This window comes from Gopherus evgoodei, chromosome 19 (genome assembly GCF_007399415.2).
Source record: "Gopherus evgoodei ecotype Sinaloan lineage chromosome 19, rGopEvg1_v1.p, whole genome shotgun sequence".
Classification (NCBI taxonomy): domain Eukaryota; kingdom Metazoa; phylum Chordata; order Testudines; family Testudinidae; genus Gopherus; species Gopherus evgoodei.
In genome coordinates this window covers 16,646,121-16,671,273 of record NC_044340.1, presented here as the reverse complement: position 1 = coordinate 16,671,273, position 25,153 = coordinate 16,646,121, and the positions used below count along the sequence as shown (strand labels likewise).

General features: G+C 46.1%; 1 protein-coding gene and 1 pseudogene across 5 annotated transcripts in view; both read right to left on the bottom strand.

Annotated features, from left to right (window-relative positions):
• The window catches only part of DIXDC1 (DIX domain containing 1), a 74,698-nt gene that overhangs the window by 43,565 nt on the left and 5,980 nt on the right, over positions 1 to 25,153 (bottom strand). The window contains exons 2-3 of one of the 5 annotated variants that reach the window (XM_030538225.1): positions 20,619 to 20,740; positions 14,369 to 14,507 (exon numbers count right to left, since the gene is read on the bottom strand). In XM_030538225.1, coding sequence (XP_030394085.1) covers positions 14,369 to 14,428 — 60 coding nt within the window. In that variant the 5' untranslated portion in view covers positions 14,429 to 14,507; positions 20,619 to 20,740. Of the gene's footprint in view, positions 1 to 13,699; positions 13,821 to 14,368; positions 14,594 to 20,618; positions 20,741 to 25,153 lie in introns of those variants that run through there. The other 4 variants (XM_030538228.1, XM_030538227.1, XM_030538230.1 and 1 more) reach the window with 4 other exon arrangements.
• On the bottom strand, positions 2,872 to 3,183 carry LOC115637212 (annotated as a pseudogene).

Genomic DNA, 25,153 nt, shown 5'->3' with positions numbered 1-25,153 from the left:
AGCACAGGATTTAACAAATCCCTGGAGCTTCCCCTTGCTGTCTTATAATCAGGTCTGGCTCATGGCTGCATCCCACGCTGTTCTGAGCGGTAACAGCTATTGATCTAGCCACCCCAGCATCCTTGCTTTCCTGAAGAACTCACCCTTGAACTAGTTACACTGCTACCCCGATATAACTCTGTACTCGGAAGACAAAAAACCTTACCGCGTTATAGGTGAAACCATGTTTTATCGAATTTGCTTTGATCCACCCCCCCACCCCCAAGCACTGCTTTACCACGTTATATCCGAATTCGTGTTATATCAGGTCGCGTTATATCCGGGTAGAGGTGTACTGCTCAATAGCGTACCCAACCTCTGTCACTAACAGTCTGTTTAATCTGAGTTTTGGTCCAGCCATATCCTGGGCTCTGTGGGGCAGGAATAGGTTCTGGTCCCACACCTCAATCTGAATTTCTCTCAGAAGTGAGAATTTCTTTTAGGAATAACATATCATCCTCAGCCCAAAGATTTACTATACAGAGCACAGATTATTAGGATTGCAGAGGGATTAAGATTAATCCTATTTAAATTAACACAGCTTTATGTTCCAAAAGGGGGCCTGCTTTACCTGAGCTCTGTGAATGGGAAAGTAACTGCCTTACCTGGAGCTGCCTGGGGCCAAGATTGCTGAAGCTCCCAGGCAGCTCTTTTCTCTTATATTCAGATCACTATGGATGTCCCTAAAAGATCTTTCAGGGCAGGGCCAGAGTTTGAAGGAACGGACCCTGGGGCCATCTGCTGTTGTGGACACATGTAGCTCCTTCTGCGGCTGAATCACAGCTTGGAACTCTCAAAGTTCTCCACTAAGCACAGCACTGATAGGGGCAGGATCATAACTGTACAATATTTCTAGGTGTGCATTTTTGCTATTTTAATTACAAAATACCCAAGACTGAGGAAGTGGCTCACACCCAACTGATGATGGGACAGCTTTTGCAGGGCTCAGGACTACTCACCCCAGGAACTATTTTGCTTCCAGTAACAGGGAGCTATAAAAAATTTTCAGTGCAAAAAACACCCCTTTAGGGTGAGCGCCTCTTCTCAGGCACTGGAGGCACTTAACGGTTAATTAGTATTACCTAATACTTATGTTGCAGTAGAGTCTGGAGAGTGCAGTCAAGATTGGGGCCCCATTGTGCTAGGCACTGTACAAACACACAGGAAGACAATATAATTTATAATTTAAGGAGACAAGTGACATACAAAGGGTGAGGGGAGAGGAATGCAATAGGATATATATAATTGTATGCATATTTGCTTTTTTCATTATAAATAGATGAAGTAAGGGTCAACTATCCCCCTCTGCCCCTCAAGCTGTCATTAACTGGCTGGTATATTTTGGGAAAGTCACAGCAGAAGTATGTCTTGAGGAGAGAGCTGACAGTAGAGCAGCCTTACAGACTGGTTCAGAGAGGGTCTTCCGTGTATAAGTAGCAGTGTGGATGAAGGTGCAGAGACTGTTTTATGAGAAGCTGATAAAGAAGGAGATGAGGCTGGCACTGCTGGCAGAGCGGAGATGGCAGGGTTGACGTGGTAGAACTCACAGGCAAACAAGCAGGAAGGAGTAGAGCTGGGAAGGATCTTGAAAGTGAGGACCAGAAATGTGAACTTGATGCAGTGAAGCAGGAGGAGATCCAAGAAGGATTCAAAGAGAGGAGTTACAAGATCAGAGAGACAAGCAAGGAAAATGATATTTGTATCTTCACTCTCAGTAGACTGTGGGGATGGAGGATAGTGTGTGTGCTAAGGAAGCAGGAGACGGAAGGAAGCAGTAACCAAGGTGGGAGATGAAGAGGACTTGGACAAGCGTTTCAGCTGTCTAGATAAAGAGAAAGAGCTGGATCATGGACATATTATCAAGGAAGCAGCAAGATTTGGATATGGGCTAGATGTGCAGGGAAAGAGCTTGCAAGAAGTAACAGATGTTATCCAGATGATACTGTTTGTCACCAGTGACAAATATGGAGAGGAAGGTAAAGAGTAGATAAGTTACAAGAGATTGGTGGGAATAGCTAAGGCATGTGAGGGAGAACTCACAACAGATGTGTTGTTTACTTCCTTTCTGGACTTCAAACTTATGCCTCATTACATGCCAAAGACAAGTGGCTCTCTCAAAAACCACATGCCCCATCATTTGTTAATATTTACATAACACAGTTTAGATATATATGAGTGTGTCAACTTGTGGAGTCAAGACTCCTGGATTCTATTCCTTGTTACAGAAATGATGTGTGACTTTGCGCATGTCACTTACTCTCTGTCCATTTTGTTTTCCCTGTCTGTAAAAGAGGGATATTAATCCCCACCACACTAAAATGTGTCGACATCCTGGAAAGGAGGGTGTCATAGAAGGGGAAAGTACTACTGGAGTTGTTATAGTAAAAGTTAATATGTAATTCTGTACTAAAAGGCTGCAGATAATATGGAGATCAGTGTTAGAGCAGCAGCTCACAGCTTTCCCTCTACACAAGGACCAGAGAGATAGTGAGGGCAAGAGAAGCCAGGAGCTCTCGGCCTGCAGTCCACCCACCACCATCTCTTCCCAATGTCACCATAGTCAGCCTGCAGGTGGAAAGAAGGAAAACATAACAGCATCAGCAGTATTAATATTCCCCTTCTGCTTCTCCCATCTCTGTGTCAAAATGAAGTACATAAGTTATATAGGGCTTGTAGTGAATTAGCTTGTAGTGTATCTGGCACTTAACTGGCTGGTTTCCCCCTTTCCCCGGAAGAGAGAAAAGAGAAATAACTAGCACTTCAAGTGTGACATCTCACATGAGCCTTAGTTGCGTTTTTGAGGATGTTTCAACTTTAAAGCGAGATGGAAACTTAGCCCCCGAATCTGTCGAGAGTGTGATCCTGGCGCATCAGAGTATAGACTATGTCCATGACAGTCACAGTCTTTCACTTGGCATGTTCAGTATAAGTGACAGCATCACGGATGACGTTCTCTAAAAACACTTTCAGCACTCCTCGGGTTTCTTCATAAATCAATCCGGAAAAACGCTTTACACCACCACAGTGTGACAAACGACGAATAGCCGGCGTTGTGATACTTTGAATGTTATCACGGAGCACCTTGCAATGGTGCTTAGCACCCCCCTTTCCCAAACTCTTACCACCTTTGCTGCAATCAGACATAATGCTATGATCTTCAAAACTTCCTGCTTAGAAAACCAGAATAAACTCTAGGCATTCTCATCAGCCCGGTGTAACTTACCATCTGCCACTTAGGGCTCGATTCACTCTCCTTTCTAGCACAGTATCAGTGGGGAGTCAGTCATGTCTGCCTGGCAGTAAACAAAACATCATGTTTTAAAGGCAGGTTACTGTGCCTTCGTGTACTAGTCTGCCCTTTATTTTACCCCTTTTTAGAGTCCCACTTGCATGGGACAGTGTGGGGATAACTGCCCTGAAACTTTCAAAACTCTCTCAGAGGTTTGGGGGCTGCTTGTTTTGAAGTTCATCCAGCTTCTTCTGCTTTCAGTAGGCAGCATAGTTGAAATAACAGATCCCTGACTTTTCTTGGGTTCTGAACTTCTTGCTACCTCTTCCCCATGGACTCTCACTGCCATCTTCAACTGCTTCAGGGAAGAGGCACCTCTCCCTTATTTCCAAATTTATCTGGTGATAGAAAAGGTCTCAAGAGTCTGAATCTTTCCCCATGGCTGGGCTTGGGGGTTCAATCTAGGATGGTAACAGGTCTCGCAGTCTTTCCTCTGCTTTTCCATTACATCTTTTGAACACTGCTCACAGAACAAGTCTAGTGAGATCAGTAAGAAGCTTTCTGTGCCCACTGCCCTCATGCTGTGGGGCTGGTTTCAGTATTAAAGGCATTCAGTATCCTGGATGTTCAGAACACTGAGCCAAGTGTCTGCAGCAATGAAGCTCAAAGACCAGCCTAATTGCATCAGGACGTAATGTATTTAAGGCCTTGCATGGTTTCTAAACTCTCTGACATTATCTTAATTAGATGATCTCTGTAATCTCCCATGTTATTACACTTTGAGTTTCTGTTGGTTTTGTTTTGATTAGGTCTTTGTAGAAGCAGAGAATAAAATCCCATAAACAAATAGAATCATGTTACCCTCCAGACCAACATAAAATGATTCATCCAGGAAAGAGATGCCTGGGTCTGATTCTGGCTGCCAAATACACAGGAGCAGCCAGGATTTGGCCTCCATGTAATGAAACTCAGGACTGTGGGCCTGAGTGAGTCCAGAATGTCTATGTCGGGTTACGTTACAGCCAAGGCTGCTCATTCATAAAACGTTCATTTCAAAGCCTGAGATTCAATTTCTTTCAGAACAACATTTGGGCCAGTGTAAGTTCTTCCTTATTCAGTATGAGGCCTGTCCCAAGCACTCAGAATTCCTCAGTCATGGCTGCACTGTCTGGAAAGGAGGCAGCAGTGCAATTTTGCATAGACAAGGAGGCAGAGATAGTACATGAGCTGTAAAAGACAACGGTGCATCAAAATTCCTGACATAGCATCCAGGGAGGTGGTGAATCAGATCAGAATAAAAAAGAACTACCTGAACCTTCACCCATATTTGGAATTGAACATGAGCATTTTAAAATTCTGGAGTGTTTGGAGAAGTGCTTTTCACTGACCTGCTGAGATATGGAGAGAAATATCCTACGGCGGGTCTGCTGGAATTCTAGCCAGGACTGGAAAAACTGTTCTCCATGTGATTTCTAGCCCAGTTTTGAAGACCCAAAAGGTTCAAACCACTGGGAGAAGCGACTTGGCCAACCCCATATGCCACACTATTTCCATAGTGTGATGATAATAGCTTCCCAATAGGGAATGCTATAGAACGAGTATATCTAGGAACTTACAGAACTCTACTTTCAGGAATGACTTGATGAGAGAAAACAATACATGCGAAGGAAGGAATAAAGCCTGAATGTTGACCTAGCCTTGGCTCCTTCCCTTTTTATGCTTGAACACCGAACACTGGGCATACTCAACAGGATTTTCATTCCTGCCTTCTAGTTTTTACGGTCTTCAGTTAAATTGTTGCTTCAGATCAGTAAACTAATCTCAAACAATGGTCCCCAGTTTAATTAGCTGGATTTAAAAAAAAATTGAAGCACTGGGTCCACTTCTGCCCTCCTTTATACCATGTAGCCCCTCTGAAATTATTGGGGGTGTGTGGCCATGACCAACAGCAGAATTTAGCCCAAAGACTTTGGACTGGCTGTGCTCAATGCTGTAGAAAGCCATTGACCAGGTCTCTGAAAATGCTGAAGGGATATTCCAGTCAGCTCTGTGTGGTCAGGATGTGTGTAACTGACTAAGCAGAGTTCTAAACCCAGCTGTCTAAACTTACCTTTCTAAATACAGATCTCACACAGTAACATCTCTAACCCTCCATTAAAAACTCCTAGTTTGGCAGAACAGTATGTCTGGCTCCAAGAACAGAGGAGCTGAAATCTTTACTTCTGAAATCACTTGCTCAAGTGCTGGCGGTAATGGTTGGGTGGGAATGACAGCCACCATCGGAATCCCAGCGAGGCTGCCATTTGCCCCAGGGAGGGGACTAAGTTACTGGCCTGTGAAAATTGTTTGGTCTACGAGGGAGCAGCTTGTTGGCAGAGCTTCAAATGCCAACTCAAGCTCCAAGAGGTATGTGAAGGACGAGGTGATTGGCTAAAAGTGCATTTCACACATTAGCCAAAAGAGGACAAGGGCAAGAATTTCCAGAGTTCCCAACCACTCAGCATAGCATTTGTCTATGACAATTTCTCTCACAGATTTCCCCATTTCCCCCTTTCTTTCAGTCACAACCAAGGTCTCAATAATGGGAATCTTGAGTTTCCAACGGGGGTATCCCCGTATTTCCCACAAGAAAATCAGACTCCAGCCAACAGAAGGGGCAGGGCCAATGTGATAACAACAGAGTTGTTGCCCATTCCAGGTCCAACCCCTGTGTGGCAGCATATAATACCCAAAGGCACCGGCTAATAATCCTCTTCATTCAGCCCCCAGAGCTCTGAGAATTAACCATTTGGAGTCTCTCGAGTTTTGTTCAGAAAATCATGCCTGAAATGTAATTTTAACAACTTCTGTCACTCAAGAGCTGTTTATGTCCACACTGACTTTTAGTGATACTGCAAACTCTACAATCTCTCTTCTGTCCATGTAGACTCAGGACTTAGCAATGCTGGGTACAGACCAGGCAGCCAGCGAGTCTGAAACTGTTGGTAAATTTTCAAATATGTTATTTTCAGAAATACCATTTCTAGAGCCAAAGAAGAGTAATTGGGAATTACAGACCCTATTTTTGTTATGATAAAGTCAGGCCCAGATTAATCAATGAGCACTCGGTGCACATGCACAGGGCCCCTATCTCAGGGGGCCCCCTGACCACCCAGAAACAAAAACAAAAACAAAACTGAGTGGTGCAGCTACTCACACAAATTTGACCCAGCTGCCCTTCCATCTTGATGGGGCTATATGAGTACAGGTCGTGCAGGGGAAGTGAGCAGAGCAGGGTGGCCAGGAACAGGAGGGTATCCTAAACCAGGACAGAAGCAGAGCGCTGAGCCAGGGGGATGCTGGTGAGTGCCCAGGAAGATCCCAGGGGCAGTGGGTAAGGAGCTGGAAGTGAATTGCTGGCGAGCTATGCGAGTGAGGGTGGAGAGTAGAGGGGCTGTGGATGAATGGGGGGTTGTTGGGGTTGGGGTCCAGGACACTGAGGTCTGTGGACAGTGGGGCTGCAATGAATGGGATGCATGTCAGGGCTACTAGAATATCAGGATAGGTGAGGGCTTGGAGAGGGTTGTTGAGGTATATCTGGGATGGGCATTGGGGGTCTGTGTGTAGAGTGGGAGGGACAAGGCATTTGAGGGTCTGTGTATGGGGTGGTGAAAAAGTGGCATTCTGGGATGGGATACATAAGGGAGGGGTGCTTTAAGAAAGGAGGGGAAGCCCCCAATTTCCATAGTGCACAGGGTGCCAAAATTCTTTAATCTGGACCTGAGTACAGTGTGAAACCCCAAACGTTGTGGGCTCAATTCTTGGCTCAGCTGTGTGGCCCCTTTACACCACTCCAGAAGCATAAAGGGCTGTACAGCCGTGGAACTGACCTCCAGGGAATTACCCCCCTTATATGTGTAAGGGGCCCCACTTGGCACAGAGCCTGTAGAAGAGCTCTACACCAACCTTCCCCTCACAAGCCTCAGGGCAGGGGCCTCCCAGAGAAAGGAGGTGCAGGGTGACTGAAATGCAGTACCCTCTCGGGGAATGGGCACTCAAGAGTAAGTTAGAGTCCTGAGGCTGCTGTAACGTACACAATGGTTAGGCAGGCCACACCACAACCTATTACTTACACACAAACACACACACACACACACACTCTTGTACATTTAGGCCAGGAGATGAGAAAGAGAGAATCAGGAGCAGTGTGATGAGGCCAATAAATCTGAGAAGGAATCCATTTCAGCCCCTCTCCTCAACGTGTTCCCTGCACTCTGGGCTGTTGCTGCTATAGGGATAATGACACCTTGAGCTGAGAGTACACAGCGCTAGTGCTTAGCAACAGGTTCTGTACGTTTAAAAATAGCTGGAACATTTCCCTTATATTTTAGTCTGTTTCCAAGCAGAGATGAAGTGGTTCACAGCCAGGAGAGGGGGCTGTCAAATTCACAATTTAACCACTTTGGCACCACTGTGCATCAAATGAAATTGGGCCTCGCCCAAAACCTCAGCTACCTACCTCAGTTCTGATTCTTTAGGAGACTGGGAGCTAATACTTAAAACTGTCATTAGATATGCTGCTGGATGTGCCATCTTTCCCCTGAGATATAAAACTGAGATCTTGAACATTTGTCATCATTTATTACAACCCATTTTTTGCAAGAATTGGAAAATTGCCGTGTCCTGAACAATTTCTACCTCAAGTATTCATATTCTGCCTCCCTTTACCTCCCCCCCCCCATTTTAATTCTTTACTTCCTATCCTAAACTCTTGCACAGCCATGTTCTAAATAGCTGTCCTGTTCCACCCTAGAGATTATTACATTTCAGTGCTGGGTGGAGTGATTCTTGCATGTGCATATGTATATAGATATTTTGTACAATCAGTGATGCACTTTGGGATCCATTTGGAAAAGGTGCTATAGATAAATAAAAACATATATTTCTATTTATTATTTGTAAAGGGTCTGCTAAGTGCACAAGAAACAAACTCTACTTACTGTACTGCTGGCTGGGAACAAGCTGCTTTATTCAACTACATAACAGAGTGTGGTGAAACAGGCACTAAGTAACTAAGAAGTAAGGGAGGAGTGGAGCATGGCTCCCATCCATAATACTCACTGTAACCCATTTAACTCCTTGACCACTTTTACTACAGTTTCTTTAAATCACACTTGACACAGAAGCCAGCACCACCACTCACACTCTACTGACCACAACTTCATTTCAGTTAGTTTGCTGCAATGTAATAACAACTCCCCTTAAATCTCCTCCGATGAAACCACACTTAAGTGAGGAGACCGCAGAGAAGAATGATCTGTAACAAACATCTGAGTATCAATCATTGTTATCACTATAGACTAACAGGGTATTTAAACTTTTGCAGGACACATGTGGGAGAAATGTCCCTGTGAATTCCTTTGTTTCCTTCAATGTAAGTAACCTCTATCTTCCTTTGGCTCTGCCCAAATGGTTGCCTCCTGAACATCTGGTAAAAGACCGTACCGACACATATGGTAACTGTGATACCAGAATTCTCACTCTGTTCCTGCCTGCAGTGGGGTGTTTTTGTAAGTGGCACCTGATCCTGCTTTCCCCAACTGGGAACTTTGCATGTCACTTCCATAACACAATGGGCAGACCCTGTGATTATGCTATTTTCCTATGCACGTACCTTTAGCCCCTCAAACTGTTTCTAAAGGCCCTGCAAGTGCTGACTACATCCTAGACAGGCAACTCTGTGCATTGATGCTATGCCTGAAATCTACAGTTGGCATCCATCTGGTTAAACACGTCTCAGCACTTCTGCAGGATATAATTACCTCTGAAGTCCAACAAGAAGGAAAGTCACTAAAAGGCAAGATGCCAGAGTTTTTTCATTTTAAATTGACTGCTGAACTCCCCACACAACACGTCATTCCCTTCCCAAGCTGTTGCCTCAAGAATAGTTTCTGGCACCTTGCAGAAAGTGTTTTTGTGCCACCGCCTCCTCTCCAGGCTGGTTTTTCAAAGCCTTTTTTCTTTAAATAAACATAATGTTTCTATTCAAGCCCGCATGTAATAGGCTTTGCCCTTAACAGTCAGAGATCATTGAATGGTTGTTGCTAGTATCTTGGAATACGTAGATGCTTCTTTCACCCAGAATCTCAAGTGGTTCCACTGCACCAATTCAAACATACCAAAGACTTAGTTTAAAGTCTGTCAGATCAAGTCTGGATGAAATATTATCCAACACTTCAAGGAAGAAAAGGAACATTGGCCCTTTATATTCAGGGTTAGACAGTGGCCAGCTCTGCATACAATGTAGGAGAAAGAGAGTCAGGAACCTTGTGTCCTTGGGAAAAGGCTGGGCACAATGTGGCTGAAGAGTGCTGTTGGTGATGCTATGTCAAGACAAAAACATGTACCCTCCAAGGAGAGGAAATAGCTAGGGAGGCAGCATGATCTAGTATACAGGACACTGGACTGGGAGTCAGAAGACCTAGATTGTATTCCTAGCCAGAGACTCACTGTAAACTTGGGCAACTGACTTCTCCTCTTTCTGCCTCAGTTTCCCGTTTGTAAAGTGGGGATAACAATTTTTACCTTTCTCCGTAAAGCACTTTAAGGTCTATGGAAATAACAATAACTACTTAACTGTTGATATTATTATTAATAAATCCTGCAAAAGGATGGCAAAGCTGCTGCTGAGGAATCAATGCATAATCTAGCCCAAGGTCACTGAGTGAGTCTGTCAGAGCTGGGAATAGAACCCTAACTGCTTGACTCCTAATCCTGTACCTTAACCACAAGGCATCTTTCCTCTGTTAATAGCCCTGCTGCTGGCCAGGCACAGGGGCTTCTTCTGTCAAAGTGATAAGAAACCCTACTTGGCCAAGCACTGAGGAATCACAGTACCTTGTAGGAACAAACGAATCTCTCAGTGTAAATCAACGTCTGGTAAACCCCGGCTGTGTTTTCTGATCCTTGGTACTTGTGGTACAGCAGAATTACCAAGCAGCAGCTGCCTGGCATCTCACAGAGCAGATGGGCAACCTGGCAGGGCCATGTGGCATTAGCAGTTCTTTCATCTCCCTGCCTTTCTTGATCTGAACAAGCCTTAAGCATCCTGAACCTGATTCTCCACTTACTTACAACAGTGTAAAACAGGAATTCCAAAGTCCATGGAGTTACACTAGAGTAAAACTGGTGTGAGACCAGAATCAAGCCCAATCCCATTATGTGGAAAATATCAAAGCCTCTAAGGAGTCACATATAGCCAAGTCATTGGAATCCAGCCTCAGCTGAGCCACTGCATATCAAGTGTCATGGTCCTATAGCAAGTATACAGGGATAGGAGTGACTCTAATAATCTGAGCTACTACAGGCAGGGAGACAGGAAAAAGTAAAAAACAGCTCTCCATGGTGAATCTTATTAGCCATAAACAGTATTCATTACAAAGGGATACCTAAGGCAGAATTTTTTCTGCTAAGATCTCAACAGTTGAGAGAGAGAGATCTCAACTGGACCTATCATGGACCAAGAGGAACAGAAGAGCTGAGAGAACCACATTGGAGAGAGACTCTTCAATGCTAGAGAATTACTCTAACTTAAAAAAAATAGGCTCTTTCACTGGCACTTGGATCTCACGGAGATGGGTACTATTTAAGAACCTATGTATAAAAATAGATATAACAAACCCTGTTAATGCAATAAGACAGACTGTACATGCATAAAAGTTCCCATCACAGCAATCACTCAGCTAAAACCCTGCAGCGCTGGGACTATTATTATTTCCCACAACTAAGTGGCAATTCTGAGACTCTTTGCTGCTGTCAGGCAGTGGCACTCTGATTCAGACAAGATTCACACAGGGGTCCTGAAAGAGTCCTCAATGTTTTATCCTCCAAGGAGGAGCCAGCCCTACGCAAAGATCATGCGTGTTCCTCAAACAAAAGCCTGGAAGGAGCAAACAGCCACTTTAGGCAACACATTGCTCAACCATGAGTCTGTCAAAGGAAATGATCCTCCTACTGCCAAAGGAAAGTACGGATAGGGGAATAATTGTTGAACTTCAGGAGCGTTAACTGTCTGTAGCTGTCAGGGCCTTTTCTGACATGTTTACTGAAGCTCTGAATTCCCCATCAGTCTGAAACAACTGACAGAAGTCTGTGCTCGTGTCCTAAATAAGCTGCATTTCCTCAGTGAGAGAGGTGCTGAGTTGAGACCACATAGATTGTATCATCACAAAGTAGATCCTGTCCTCTAGGGTACTCTGTTATAACCTGCCACTTACAGCCACCATGCATTCCCGTGCTGCCGTCCAGCTGCGGGTCTGAATTATTTAACAGCCTCAAAGCAGCAAAAGCTGCTTTTACAAACAGCAGGGAAGCACCTTCACAGCAGAATATTCCATTAATGAAAAAGGAACAGGAGTTGTATGATGCCCATGGGAGACCTTTCTGCATTTCAACATTAAACAAAACTCACTCTGCTTCAGATGTGTCCAGATGACATACTTGCAGCCTCTTTTGACCTAGGGACTTTGAAAGGGAAGGAAAACAACCCTGAATTGCAGTTTGAAGGTCCCCTCAGCAATCAGGGGTTACGTTAGCCACTGAGATAGCACCTTCTGACAGGTGATCTGTGAAGCAGAACAGGCACCAGCTGCAGAAGGGGCAATAATGGCACATTTCAATCCCTTCTCCTGGGTTAATGAGCCTGATCCTTAGCCAGCAGGATGGATAGGGAGGGAAAGAAACAAAGGAACCTACCCAACTCAGTTTACAGGCTACATGCAAATTCCCATGTGCAAATTGATTCCTGCTTAAGCTGGAACCACACCTGCTCTGAAGGACTGACTGTACAGGGGGTGCATCTGAGCCCTGTGAGTGTATTTGTATGCATACTAATGAGTTGTGTGTTTGTGCATACTGTATGTGCGTGTTTATCTTCCATGGACAGGTTTGGAAATGGAGCCCACATTCTGCAAGGTACATAATTCCAGGAACAGCCACCGGTTCCCGGGAGAGATCCGCTACAAGGGGCACAACAGCAGTTAAGCCGGTATGGTGGCTCCTTCAGTACCACAATTGGCCTATTGTGTGAAATCAGGTCCAAGACTTTTTAGCTTGGACCTGGTTTTATACTCCACCCCAATGCTGAGAAGTTTCTCACTCTCCGCGCTCCTGACATCAGCATGCTGGGTTGGCATCCGTCACCACGACTTTTGCCTACACATAAAGGCTGCACAGACATTGGGGGACACTGTTTCAAAGCTGTGGGAGGTCTATAAATAACCCTTTTAAGGCATAAGGAAGTACTGTGGAGGGAGTGTGTCAGAGAAGAGGATAAGGAATGGGGACTTTTAGTTCCATTCTCAGCTATACAACTACATACTGTAAAATGGGGATAATGATACTGTCCCACTTTACTAACTTGCCTTTAGTTTTAACTTGGAGTGCATGGGCTAACCTCGTGCACTCAGCTGCCATGCAGGAGATTTAAGGGGGAATCCCAGTATTGTTTCTCTGCCCCACGGCTAGACCAAAGTGGGAATATTCGAGTTGCTACTGTTAAACTGGGAGAGGAAAGGGTTTCTGTTTTTTTCCCTCATGGCTACCAGGACAGCCCTTGGATGACACCAGACAGTTTGGGTGGAATGTGGGAGCAGACATTGCAAAGTCTGATTTCTGCTCCCACATGGAGAACGCTTGTTTCATGGCCACCATTTTGGCTGATACCAGGAACTGAACAGGGCTCAAAGCAGGAGTCTCTTACAGTTTAAGCTAAAGAACCCGGCTCTCTAGCTCAGAGCAATAACAGACTGACATCCTTTGTAATGGGCACAGTAGAGATAACACACACTCACCGGTGGATTATCCTAAAACTGCATATGTTTGATATAGGGATGGACTTTTTGGTACAAGTCAGGCAAGAGGGCCTGGTACAAGGATGCTGTATTGCAGAGGGGGAAGAATATTTATACTGTTAAGAAGGAGGGATTTCAAAATCAGTAGAGTATTTAAAGAGATAAATATGGCCTGCCATGAAGCTGACGTCTCAGACCCTTCTTGTCCCCCCGTTTTCTGTCTGGCCTACCAAGCCCAGAAGGGACCTGTGTTTGTGGCTGAGGACGGTGACAAAGAAAAGTCATGTGATGATGGGGCTTGGAGTGGATGAAGAAGCACTAACTACAAACAAAACAAGCCATACTATCTAGGAAGGAATAAAATATAACAAGATTCCATCACTTCCGTGTGAGGAAGGAAAGAGAAGGAAATCCTTAATTCCAGCACAACTCCCTATTCTCCTTCCTTCTCATCTTACAGACAGGAAATGCCTCCTTATTGTGGTGTATAGGGTGCAGAACACTTTGCCCACAGAACCAGCCCAGCAGGGGCTGCCCTGGCATTTTTTACTGGGGCCACACAAAGGCAAATGGCAACTAGACAAAGTTCATTTAAACTAACTTTCTGTGGATCCTGAAGAGGGGAGGTATGAAACTATCCACTTCTCGATGTAGTCTCAGGAGTTGTATGTCAGTGACTTCTTGGCAGGTCTCACCCAGTGATTCAAAACTCACCCGGCTCCCTGCGATCAAAACAAGGAACTTAGACACACTTTAAAAATGATAGTTTCCTCCCATCCAAGCTGAGTTTCAATCCCTGGCTATTTAACCTACAAATCAGGATGAAAAATGAACCACACAGACCACAACATGCCACTCACTCTCAATAATTCTGCAAGCCCTTAAAACAGACTTACAGCCTTTTCCAACAGCAATTCAAATACAGAGATCTACAGAACACAAGAGGAGCAGCCTCTTGACCTCGCTGCACTTTATATTACGTTTTGATCCCAAAATGCTTCTGCAGCATTTTGCATAGAAACTACTAGCAGTTAATGACCCACAAACTCTTCTAAACTACTGCACATTTGCAGAATGCCAGCTGGGCTGCCCAGTATGCCCTTCTATCACCAAGAATCTCTTTCTCCCTTTCCAAGATAATTTCTCTCTCCCAGTTTCTCATTTAGTTCTGTGAAGCACTGGGAGGGACACAGCTTTATGAGAGATGCTATGTAACAGAAAGCTGCATTGCACTGTAAGGGTCTGTATGAGACCTGGGACATGCATTTACCTCTGAGAAGCCCTCTTGCAGAATATCCAGTAAATTCCCCCTGGCCAAACAGGCAAGCATTCTTCACGAGCCACGTTCTCAGAGCACACAGTGCAGATCCTCCAGCTCAGGGCACGACCTCCTTCTCCTCCTCCTCCTCCTTTCAAAGACAAAGAGTTGGAGCTCATCGGGGACCTTATTCATAGCCTCATATGTGCAGCCCGGTACTGCAAACAGGATACTTGAGCCAAAGTCAAGGCTCGTACTGAGCATGCTCGTGAGGGAGCCACTGAGGGAGTAGCAGGCAAGATGTCACACGGTTCCTATAGAAACGACTCAGCTCACAGGATGCAGGCCCAGGAACCAGGGGGTGAACATCTGAAACCTATTTCCAGCCAGCGGCCCTGGGTCTCACACAGCGCCTGCTGGTACAAGAGACTTTCAAACCTACCAAACACAGCACGCCTTGTGCTGTGTGGGGGTGGGGAGAGCGTGCAGGGTAGAGGTTAGCAGATAGCAGATTCCTGGCTTACTTAAGAAAGAAAAGTTAGAGGAAAGGCTGGAACCACTGCTAGCTGTAACTTTCATTGTTGCTGTGAAGCCATGGAGAAAAAGCAGAGCGCTTAGCAAACCCAGCTCCAGTACCGCGGCAGGAAGCTGCAACCAGGCCCTTCGATAATTAGTTATATTTATACAGCACCGAAGCAGGGCTCTACGTGCTGTGGGATAAAGTAAAGAGGTAAAAGGGAAGCAACTTCCAACAAACAATTTAACACAAAGAATTCTGCAGAAAAAAATTACAGTGCAGCTCTAGCTGATCCATCAGACTTCAACCCATCACCATTGTCAAGGGGCACATCCCAAAGAGGATGTAGCCTCCTGAGCGAATGCCACCTAGATGTATCTCTAGCTAGGTCCATAAAACAATTGGTTGCTCCAGCAAAGTCTGGCCTTTCTACTTTCACCCAATGTCTGACAAGCATTGCAGGCTTGGCGAATGATTAGTGAGCAACTTATCAAACTTCAGCCCACCTCGTCAAATGTCCAGGAAAAAAAATGAGGAGTCTTGCAGTGTGGCCAGAAGATTAGCAGATCCAGGCTCTTTCTGCAAAGATATGCAGAAATCACCCGTGAAACTCAAGCTGCTCCTTAGGATTTCATCATGTGGTTTTGGCCGTGCATTTCTGAGCAAGATGATATATTTAAAACACACTATTGTTTCCTGCCCAAATATAAAAAAGCAGAAGGCTTTGGAGCAGTTATCAATGCACACATATACAGATATACAGTATTACGTTTTGCTAGTGTTCTCTTTAATAAAACTGGGTGGAACAAAATCATGGGACCAAAGAGTATGCATTATTGCCTGCAAAAATTCAGAAACTCAGGCTATAGATCATCCACCAACATTGCCAACCACAAGCTTTAAAAAATGAGTTGGGCCCCAAAAATCACGAGAGTGGCTTAACAATCATATGATTTAAAAAAATAATATTAATACATGTTAGGTTCTTTTTATTTGCCTTCTGGTTATCAATGTTTTCAAGCTTTTTTCCAACCACAATGGCTCAAAACTTACATTATTTTCAACTATTTAATAAAAGCTGAGATTCTTGTGTAACCACATGATTGCAAGGGCTGGGGTTTAAAGGTAAATGACAACTATTGTGTGACTCACAATAAAATCATGAGGGCTGGCAACATTGCTTATCTGCACTCAAGCCCGTCCCTCATGAATCCTTGGACTTGTCCTGCTTTTGGAACACAAAATGGCCAGCACAGTGAATGCAGTTAAGATTCAATCACAATTTTTAATAAATAAAATAGATTGTGCCTTTAGGTTTTCAAGCAAAAACTAGATAAAAGGTCCTCCTGGGACAGAAATGTTCTCAGCTTTTGCAAAAGACATTATAATCAAACCCTCAGCTATCAATCACAAAACCAGGCCACATTTATGATCTACTTTTTAATGCAGAAAGTGCTATATAGTAAAAACATATTTGTAGCAGATATCTGAGCATTAACAAGTGAGGATATTATGGTCGTCTCTGCATTAATTGAGTTTAAGGCATAAAAAATGAGACAGAAATGTAGTTAAGCAAAATCAAATGCATGCAAGTGCAAAACATTCTTCTGCATAGAAAGGTAACAGATGTCTCAAGTGGTCTTTGATTTTTTTACAATTTGGTTTATGAGTTTTATAGCAGATTAAATATGATCTGCTCATAATCCCTACAGTCAAGAGATATTTTTCAGCCACAGGGAAGGCAGGCAGCCCCCAACTCCGGATTTTTTTTTTAAATGACAAAACATAGAGAGATGATCTTCTTGAACAGCTTGGAAATGTGGGGCATCCAACAGTATTTAATCTGTAAAATATATTGTTCAAATAATGCCAAACCAAATTCACTGAGAAGAATTTTCCATTTTTCTTGGTCCCAAGGAGAATTTAGTGGGTGGCTTGCTCTATTAATATTAGGTAATGATGAAGCACCTTTATTAGTGCTTTCACCTCAGAGTGCAGAGACTGGAAAACATTTTGGCAACAAATTGAGATGCTGCCAGCTGCGTTAGGGAGTTAACTCTGCTGTTAAGTTATTGCAGACAGTTTGTAACCTTTCATTCAGCTACAGAAGCCATAAATGAGATCATGGGAGAGACTATTCCAGCTTGTCTGGGATTTCTCCAGAAGTAGGTGTGATTATACAAAAATCTAGAGTATAAACAACAATCCTAGGTTTTAGTGTGGGCTCTATATGGCGCCAACACCTGGAAAAATGTAACAATCGGGGCCTGCAATAAGGGATAATCACTAGCCTGGCCCAACACATACAGTATACTGTACATGGTACACCTTCCAGGGCACCCTGGAGTGAGTACCAACACTGACGGGGCACATCACGCCATTCGTGGAACACCATGCACAGCACACTGCACTACACAAGGCACACCCAGTTCACTGCAAATAGTGATTGCTGACACGGTTAACAGATTGGATGTTACACACAGTTGAGAGCCTCATGAATTGAGCAGCTGTTTTCACATAGTGACCAACAACAGAGTCCCTGTACTTCCTTTGGAAAGTCTTGTGGCAGAATCACTGAATTGGAGGGAGAAGCCTTGATATTCATGGGGTGGCTGTGTCTTGCAGGAGCAGAGTCCAGTGCAGTCTGGGGAAATGGCATTTTGTTAAACCAGCAAAACACTGCATGTTACTAAACCAAGTAACTATTAAGCCTGAGAAGCATCTCTCCTACTCTCCCCCCCCACACACACACCTCTCCACGCCTACTAGGAATGTGTATGCCTACGTTTGGCATTTTCCTGGCATGATCCAGGGAACCTGAACTCAGAGGTGTCACCCATAATATTGAAGAGGTCCCTTTTAGTCCTCTCATTATGTGGCCATCCCTGAACAAGACAGAAGATCCTGTTCAGATACTCTTTGGGAGAAGCGTGGAGAGACTGGGCTGGCCCTGAGCTCACTCAATACGCTTCCAGATACTACAGACCATCTGGGCGATGAGCTCTTATCTGTCTACCTTGTTGGATCAACCTGTAAAACGGTATATTGTCTTGAAAAGATCATAAAGATTATAGATCTTCTGCCTGTTACCAGATGTGCAGGGAGGAGGGAGCGTCTAGAAGAGCAATAAGACAGCCCCATCCAGTCTAGAAAACTGATAGACCAAAGTGCAAGCTGTTCGCATTATGGTTATCGGGAATCAGAGATGGAGCCATCTGTGGCTTCCATTCTGTCAGCTGGTTTTGCTGTCAAACACTTGCTTCTTCACTGGGACTTTGACCCCGAAACGACCCAGTTGTGACAATCTGAATACCAGAAAGAAAAAAGCAACCAAATTATGATGGCTGAATTGAGACGCAGTGGAGGATAGTTGGCCCTTCATCTGTTTACAATGATAATTTAAACAGGGCAGATATAAGTCCATATTAAAAATATCATATCTGTGATTGTATCTCCCTGATCCCACACCTCGTGGGTCACTGTTCTTTCAGACTGTAAACCTCTTGGGGGTAAGAACTGCATCTTCATATAGGTTTGCACTGCACCTAGCACAATGGCCTGGGTGCAGTACAAACCTATAAAAACAATATGTAACACACCTAGCCCCCCTTTTTTGTCATATGACTGCAGAAGTGTTAACAGATCACTTCACCTTGAATGATCCCTTAGAATACATGCCAACTACTTATGGTAAACAACCTGTGCCACTTTGTATTTAGCTGTGACACTGTGAGTGCCTTTCCCAGACCTGAAGAAGAGATCTGTGTAGCTGGAAAGCTTGTCTCTTTCACTAAAAGAAGTTGGTCCAATTAAAGATATTACCTCACCCACCTTGTCTCTCCAACGACCTTCAGGGCAGACATGCAGAACGTAAGAGATTTGTTGGTTACAGTGACCTCTGGTGGCCAGTTCCAATATAACCCTCGCGCTCCCATACCCATTGTCACAAGCATGAAAAGCACAATTGTTAAATCCCATTGTCTTGCTTCTGTATTTCCTCTATTTGAGATGTGATTATGATAATTTAACAATTAAAATGTAATAACAATAATCATAATTGCAAACACTTTGCCCTTCCCTTGCCCTGCCTATCCAAAAATTTCAAAGAGAGACAAGGTAGGTGAGGTAACAGCCTTTATTGCAGTGGTTCTCAAAGCCGGTCCGCAGTCCACTGCTTGTTCAGGGAAAGCCCCTGGCAGGCCGGGCTGGTTTGTTTACCTGTCATGTCCGCAGGTTCAGACAATTGTGGCTCCCACTGTCTGCAGTTTGCCGTTCCAGGCCAATGGGGGCTGCGGGAGGCGGCACTGGCCAAAGGATGTGCTGGCCGCCCTTCCCACAGCCCCCATTGGCCTTGAGCAGTGAACTGCAGTCAGTGGGAGCCATGATCGGCCGAACCTGCAGACGCGGCAGGTAAACAAACCAGCCCGGCCTGCCAGGGGCTTTCCCTGAACAAGCGGCCGACCAGCGTTGAGAACCAGTGCTTTATTGGACCAACTGATGATGATGAAAGCAACAAGTTTTCGAACTGCACAGAGATCTTCTTCTGCTCTGTGTAACTCACAAGCTTGTCTCTTTCACCAAGTTGGTCCAATAAAACATATTACCTCACCCACCTCCTCTCTCTAATATCCTGGGAACAATACGGCTACAACTATATTGCAAACAAAGATTTCAAAGCACTTAACAAACATTAATTAATTATGCCTCATGTCTACCCTTGGGAGGTAGAAAAGTATCACTGGAAGGACCAAGGTGCACCAGTGAGATAATACTTGATGCCACCTCAGATCCCTGGCCCTCCCTGCCCAATATGCCATCTTCAGCAATGGCCATCCTTGACGTTTCAGAAAAAGGAAATTAAAAAAACACAGACTACACTGATGAAAAAAAGTATTTCCTGACCCCTGCAGGTGGCTGGCTGAAACCCTGAAGCATGAGCTTTTAGGAACATAAGACATAAACCAGAAATGAGCCCCAGGGCTACTGAGCCCCACCCCTTACCATCATAAGCAACTCCATCATACAATCGTACTCTTACATTTGTCCAGCTCTCTCTTAAAACTAATTTAGTTGCTTGCCCACACAACTCCTATTGGGAGACCGTTCAGAACTTCACCCCTCTGAGGGTTAGAAACCTTCTTCCAATTTCCATCCTGAATTTGGCCAATTTATAGCCATTTTTTGTTTGCCAACATTGTCCCTTAGCATAAATAGCTCCTCACCCTCCCCAGGTATTTACCCCCATAATGCATTTATAGAGAGCAATTATATCCCCTCTCAGCCTTATTTTTGCTAAGCTAAACAAGTCAAGTTCTTTCAGTTTCCTGTCGTAAGACAGGTCCTCCATTCCCTTGATCATAGTAGTAGCCTTTCTCTTCACCTGTTCCGGTTTAAATTAATCTTTCTCTACTATGGGTGACCAGAACTGTACACAATGAGTCAGTAGCTGAAACAGAAAGAGAACCCAAACCTCCTGACTTCTAGTGCCCTTGCTCTAACTGCTAGATCACATTCCCTCCATACTTAATAAAATTAAACAAAACAAAGTCAGAGGTACTCTTGGAACTTTCATAAAAAGGGGAAATGAATGCAAGTGAATCTGATGCTGAAAATATCTGAGGCCATCACAGCCCCTACCATAGTACATACAGGCCTGTAGTGCCCCATCATTACATTGATTAGCCGTCCTGGCATCCAACAGAGAGATTTTCTCCCTGGGCAAAATAAAGAGTATTGGAAATTTACCGAAGGCTCGGCATGCCGAGATGCACTGCTAGGCACCATGTCCATAGGAGTTCCCATGTCAGCCTCCACGAAGCTGGATCAGAACACATTGGAATGGACCAGAAGATCCTCCCCTTGGAAACCTGAGGTGAAGAAGGAAATGTATTAAACACATGGCAAGGAAACTCTTTAGGAAAAACAATTCTATCTCTAATGCTTTAGGGGAAAGCAACCCTCTTCTCTCATCCCCTGCAGCAAGCACCTGTGTGGGGCTAGGGATTCAGGTAATGGAAAACTAACAAACTGTCCGCCTCACAGGCAAAACCAAAGCATTTATGAATATGTATCCTGCAAGTGGTGGGTCCTTCCAGAATTGTCTAGATTAGAGTAATCAAAGCACTGATGCATTGTGATTGCTATAAGCCCTTTATACTCTGATGCCTCAATACTTCCAAATATACAGGTTGCAACACTTCAGCTTCAGTATTTAGTATTTCTAGTGACAGTGATGTACAGAAATGAACAGTGAGTTGACAGCAAGGTTTTGTGGGACCAGGGTGAAGGAAATTGCCCTCATAGGTTGGGGGCTGCTTGAGTTTGGAACATATTGGGCTTGTATTCTGTCCACTATTTGTAAAGTATATATAGTGAATTGAATGCTTCCGAAACATGTGTAACATAGAGACTACTGGTCACACGGCTCATACTATATAGATTTCACAAAGAATCAATTAGCCTTCATGTTCATGCAGGAAATGCCATTCAACTTCAGTAGAAGCTATATATGCCAAGTAGTAGGAAGTCTGACTGCGGGAGCCAAAGCAGGACCACTCCATATACTCTATTCTCCAGGGCATTGTCTGATCTAGTTATAAATGACCCAAGCAATGAGGTTTCCACCACTTCTATTAGGAAACTATTCCACTACCTGTTAAAGAATGTTTCCTGATATTCAGCGCACATTTTCATTTGCTTAGGGTATGTATACACTACTGGGACTACACCAGCATCATTATGGCACTGTAGCTATGCCAGGATAACTCTGCAGTGTAGATGTGACCCACACCATCTCCTCAAGTGAAAAGAGCTAGGCCGCATTCTTCTGTTGACCTAGCTGCATCTATACGGGGATTAGGTTGGTATAGCTACGGCGCTCGGGGTGGGGATTTTTCATACCCCTGAGTGACATAGCTAGATCAACCTAAACTTTAAGTGCAGACCAGCCCATAGTTTCCTCCATTAATTCTAATGCTGTTCTCTTTACTTCTTAAAACACAGTTCAAAATACACATTGTCCATGGCTTTTGGGTCAAGGAAACCTACCAGTCCCACCCATCTCTAGCACCCACCACCATAGAGTATCTATGTGCTGGCATGCCTACGGTACTTTTTTAAAATGTGCTTTCCTTCCCTTTGGTTTCTCCCAGGCCTCTAGGGGAATAACATTCCAAACGCACTTGCCACTGCGGGGGCCTGATTCATGACAGCCAATTTGATGGCAATAACATCACAGTGCTATGTGCAGATGTGCTATGGCCAGGTCTGGATCGGTAGTTCAGTATGAGTTGCCTCCTTTCAGGCAGACAGAGCTGAGACAGAAAATGAGATTGGTGAGAGGTTGGAGCAGGTTGTAGATATGAGAAGTGGCTGCAAAGGTTCAGGCTTAGCCTGCACAGCAGAAAGGAGGAGGGGTGGGGAATAATACTCCATCCATAATTAGACCACAATGGAGGTATAGGGGGTGTCACTGGGGAAGTATTATTCAGAGGAATGGAGAAGAATGTCCCTGAGGGTTGCAGATATTGTTGTCACTGGGGTATCAGTGACAACCTGGGGCACAGTGGAATATCCTTCGGTGTGTGGTGAGGGGATGGGGATGACACTGGGTGTATGGTGGGGGATGAGGGTATCGCTGGGTGTGTCATATGGATGTGTGGTGGAGGATGGGATGGTGCCACTGGCAGTATGCATGCTGGAAGGTGTTCCTGGATATGTGGTCAGCTGTCACTGGGTGTGTGTGTGGAGTATGTGTTAAGGGGTGACACTGGGTGAGTGATGGGAGGATAGGCATATCCCACTGTAGGTGGTGGTATGGGTATATCATTGGGTGTGCAAGGGGGCGTGTGTGTCTGTGTATGTGGTAAAGTGGTGTAACAATTTGAGGTGGGAGGAAAGAGGTGTTCCTGGTTGTAGCAAAGAATCCTGTGGCACCTTATAGACTAACAGACGTTTTGGAGCATGAGCTTTCGTGGGTGAATACCCACTTCCTCAGATGCATGTGATAGGGGTGTCACTGTGTATATTGGGAGGCATGGGGATGGGAGATCACTGGGTGTATGGCAGGAAATTGAAGTGTCACTGGGGGACATGGAGATAGGAGAGCAATAGGTGTACAGGGGATAGGTGGGGTGTCACTGGGTGTGTATTGGGCAGTGCAAAAGGGGGTCACTAGGTATGTACTTAGTGTGTGGTGGGGAGGTCACTGGGTGCATAGCAGGAGGTGCAGGGGGTGGGGAGATCACTGGGAGTATGGTGAAGGGCTGGGGAGGTTACTTGGGTGTATTGGGGGTTGGGGTGTCACTGGCTGTCTGGTACAAGGTTAGGAGGCACAGCGGATGGGGCTAGGGGGACCATTGGGGGTCTGGTGGGGTCAAAGGGTCTCGTGGGGTGTGGAAGGTCACTGGGGGTGTATGTGAGGGCTGGGGGTTATTGGGGGTCACTGGGGGTGTATGTGGGTGGCGGCTGGGGTGAGTGAGGGCAGGCTCACAGGAAGTCACTTCGGGGTCACTGGGGGTGTATGTGGGGGTCACTGGGGGTATAGTGGGTGGGGGGCTGGGTCACAGGAAGTCACTAGGGGTGTATGTGAGACTGGTGGTACTGAGGGGTCACTGGGGATGTATGTGGGTGGGGGATGAGGGCTATTGGGGGTCACTGGGTGTATAGTGGGTGTGGACTGCGGTGAGTGGAGGACGGGCTCACAGGAAGTCACTGGGGGAGGCCCTGGGGGTGTATGTGGGGGTGGGGGCTATTGGGGGGTCACTGGGGATGTATGTGGGTGGGGGCTATGGGGGGGGTCACTGGGGGTATAGTGGGTGGGGGCTGGGGTGAGTGCGGACCTGGGTCACAGGAAGTCACTGGGGGTGTATGTGGGGTGGGGGCTATTGGGGGTCACTGGGATGTATGTGGGTGAGGGCTATTGGGTGGTCACTGGGGGTATAGTGGGTGGGGACTGCGGTGAGTGGAGGATGGGCTCACAGGAAGTCACTGGGGGTGTATGTGGGGGTGGGGGCTATTGGGGGGGGTCACTGGGGATGTATGTGGGTGGGGGCTATTGGGGGTCACTGGGGGTACAGTGGGTGGGGGCTGGGGTGAGTGGGGGGCTGGGTCACAGGAAGTCACTGGGGGTGTATGTGGGGTGGGGGCTATTGGGGGGTTCACTGGGGATGTATGTGGGTGGGGGCTATTGGGGGGTCACTGGGGGTATAGTGGGTGGGGGCTGGGGTGAGTGGGGGGCTGGGTCACAGGAAGTCACTGGGGGTGTATGTGGGGTGGGGGCTATTAGGGGGGTCACTGGGGATGTATGTGGGTGGGGGCTATTGGGGGGTCACTGGGGGTGTATATGGGTAGGAGCTAGGGTGAGTGAGGGCAGGCTCACAGGAAGTCACTGGGGGGTCACTTGGGGGTGTATGTGGGGGCTGGGGGCTATTGGGGGTAACTGAGGGTATAGCGGGTGGGGGACTTGGTCACAGGAATCACTAGGGGTGTATGTGAGGCTGGTGGTACTGAGGGGTCACTAGGGATGTATGTGGGTGGGGGATGAGGGCTATTGGGGGGTCACTGGGTGTATAGTTGATGGGGACTGTGGTGATTGGAGGATGGGCTCACAGGAAGTCACTGGGGGGGTCACTGGGGGTGTACGTGGGGGTGGGGGCTATTGGGGTTCACTGGGGATGTATGAGGGGTGGGGGCTATTGGGGGGTCACTAGGGGTATAGTGGGTGGGGGCTGGGGTGAGTGGGGGGCTGGGTCACAGGAAGTCACTGGGGATGTATGTGGGGTGGGGGCTATTGGGGGGTCACTGGGGATGTATGTGGGTGGGGGCTGGGGTGAGTGGGGGGCTGGGTCACAGGAAGTCACTGGGGATGTATGTGGGGTGAGGGCTATTGGGGGGTTACTGGGGATGTATGTGGGTGGGGGCTGGGGTGAGTGGGGGGCTGGGTCACAGGAAGTCACTGGGGATGTATGTGGGGTGGGGGCTATTGGGGGGGTCACTGGGGATGTATGTGGGTGGGGGCTGCGGTGAGTGGGGGGGCTGGGTCACAGGAAGTCACTGGGGGTGTATGTGGGGTGGGGGCTATTGGGGGGTCACTGGGGATGTATGTGGGTGGGGGCTGGGGTGAGTGGGGGGGCTGGGTCACAGGAAGTCACTGGAGGTGTATGTGGGGTGGGGGCTATTGGGGGGTCACTGGGGGTATAGTGGGTGGGAGCTGCGGTGAGTGGGGGGCTGGGTCACAGGAAGTCACTGGGGATGTATGTGGGGTGGGGGCTATTGGGGGG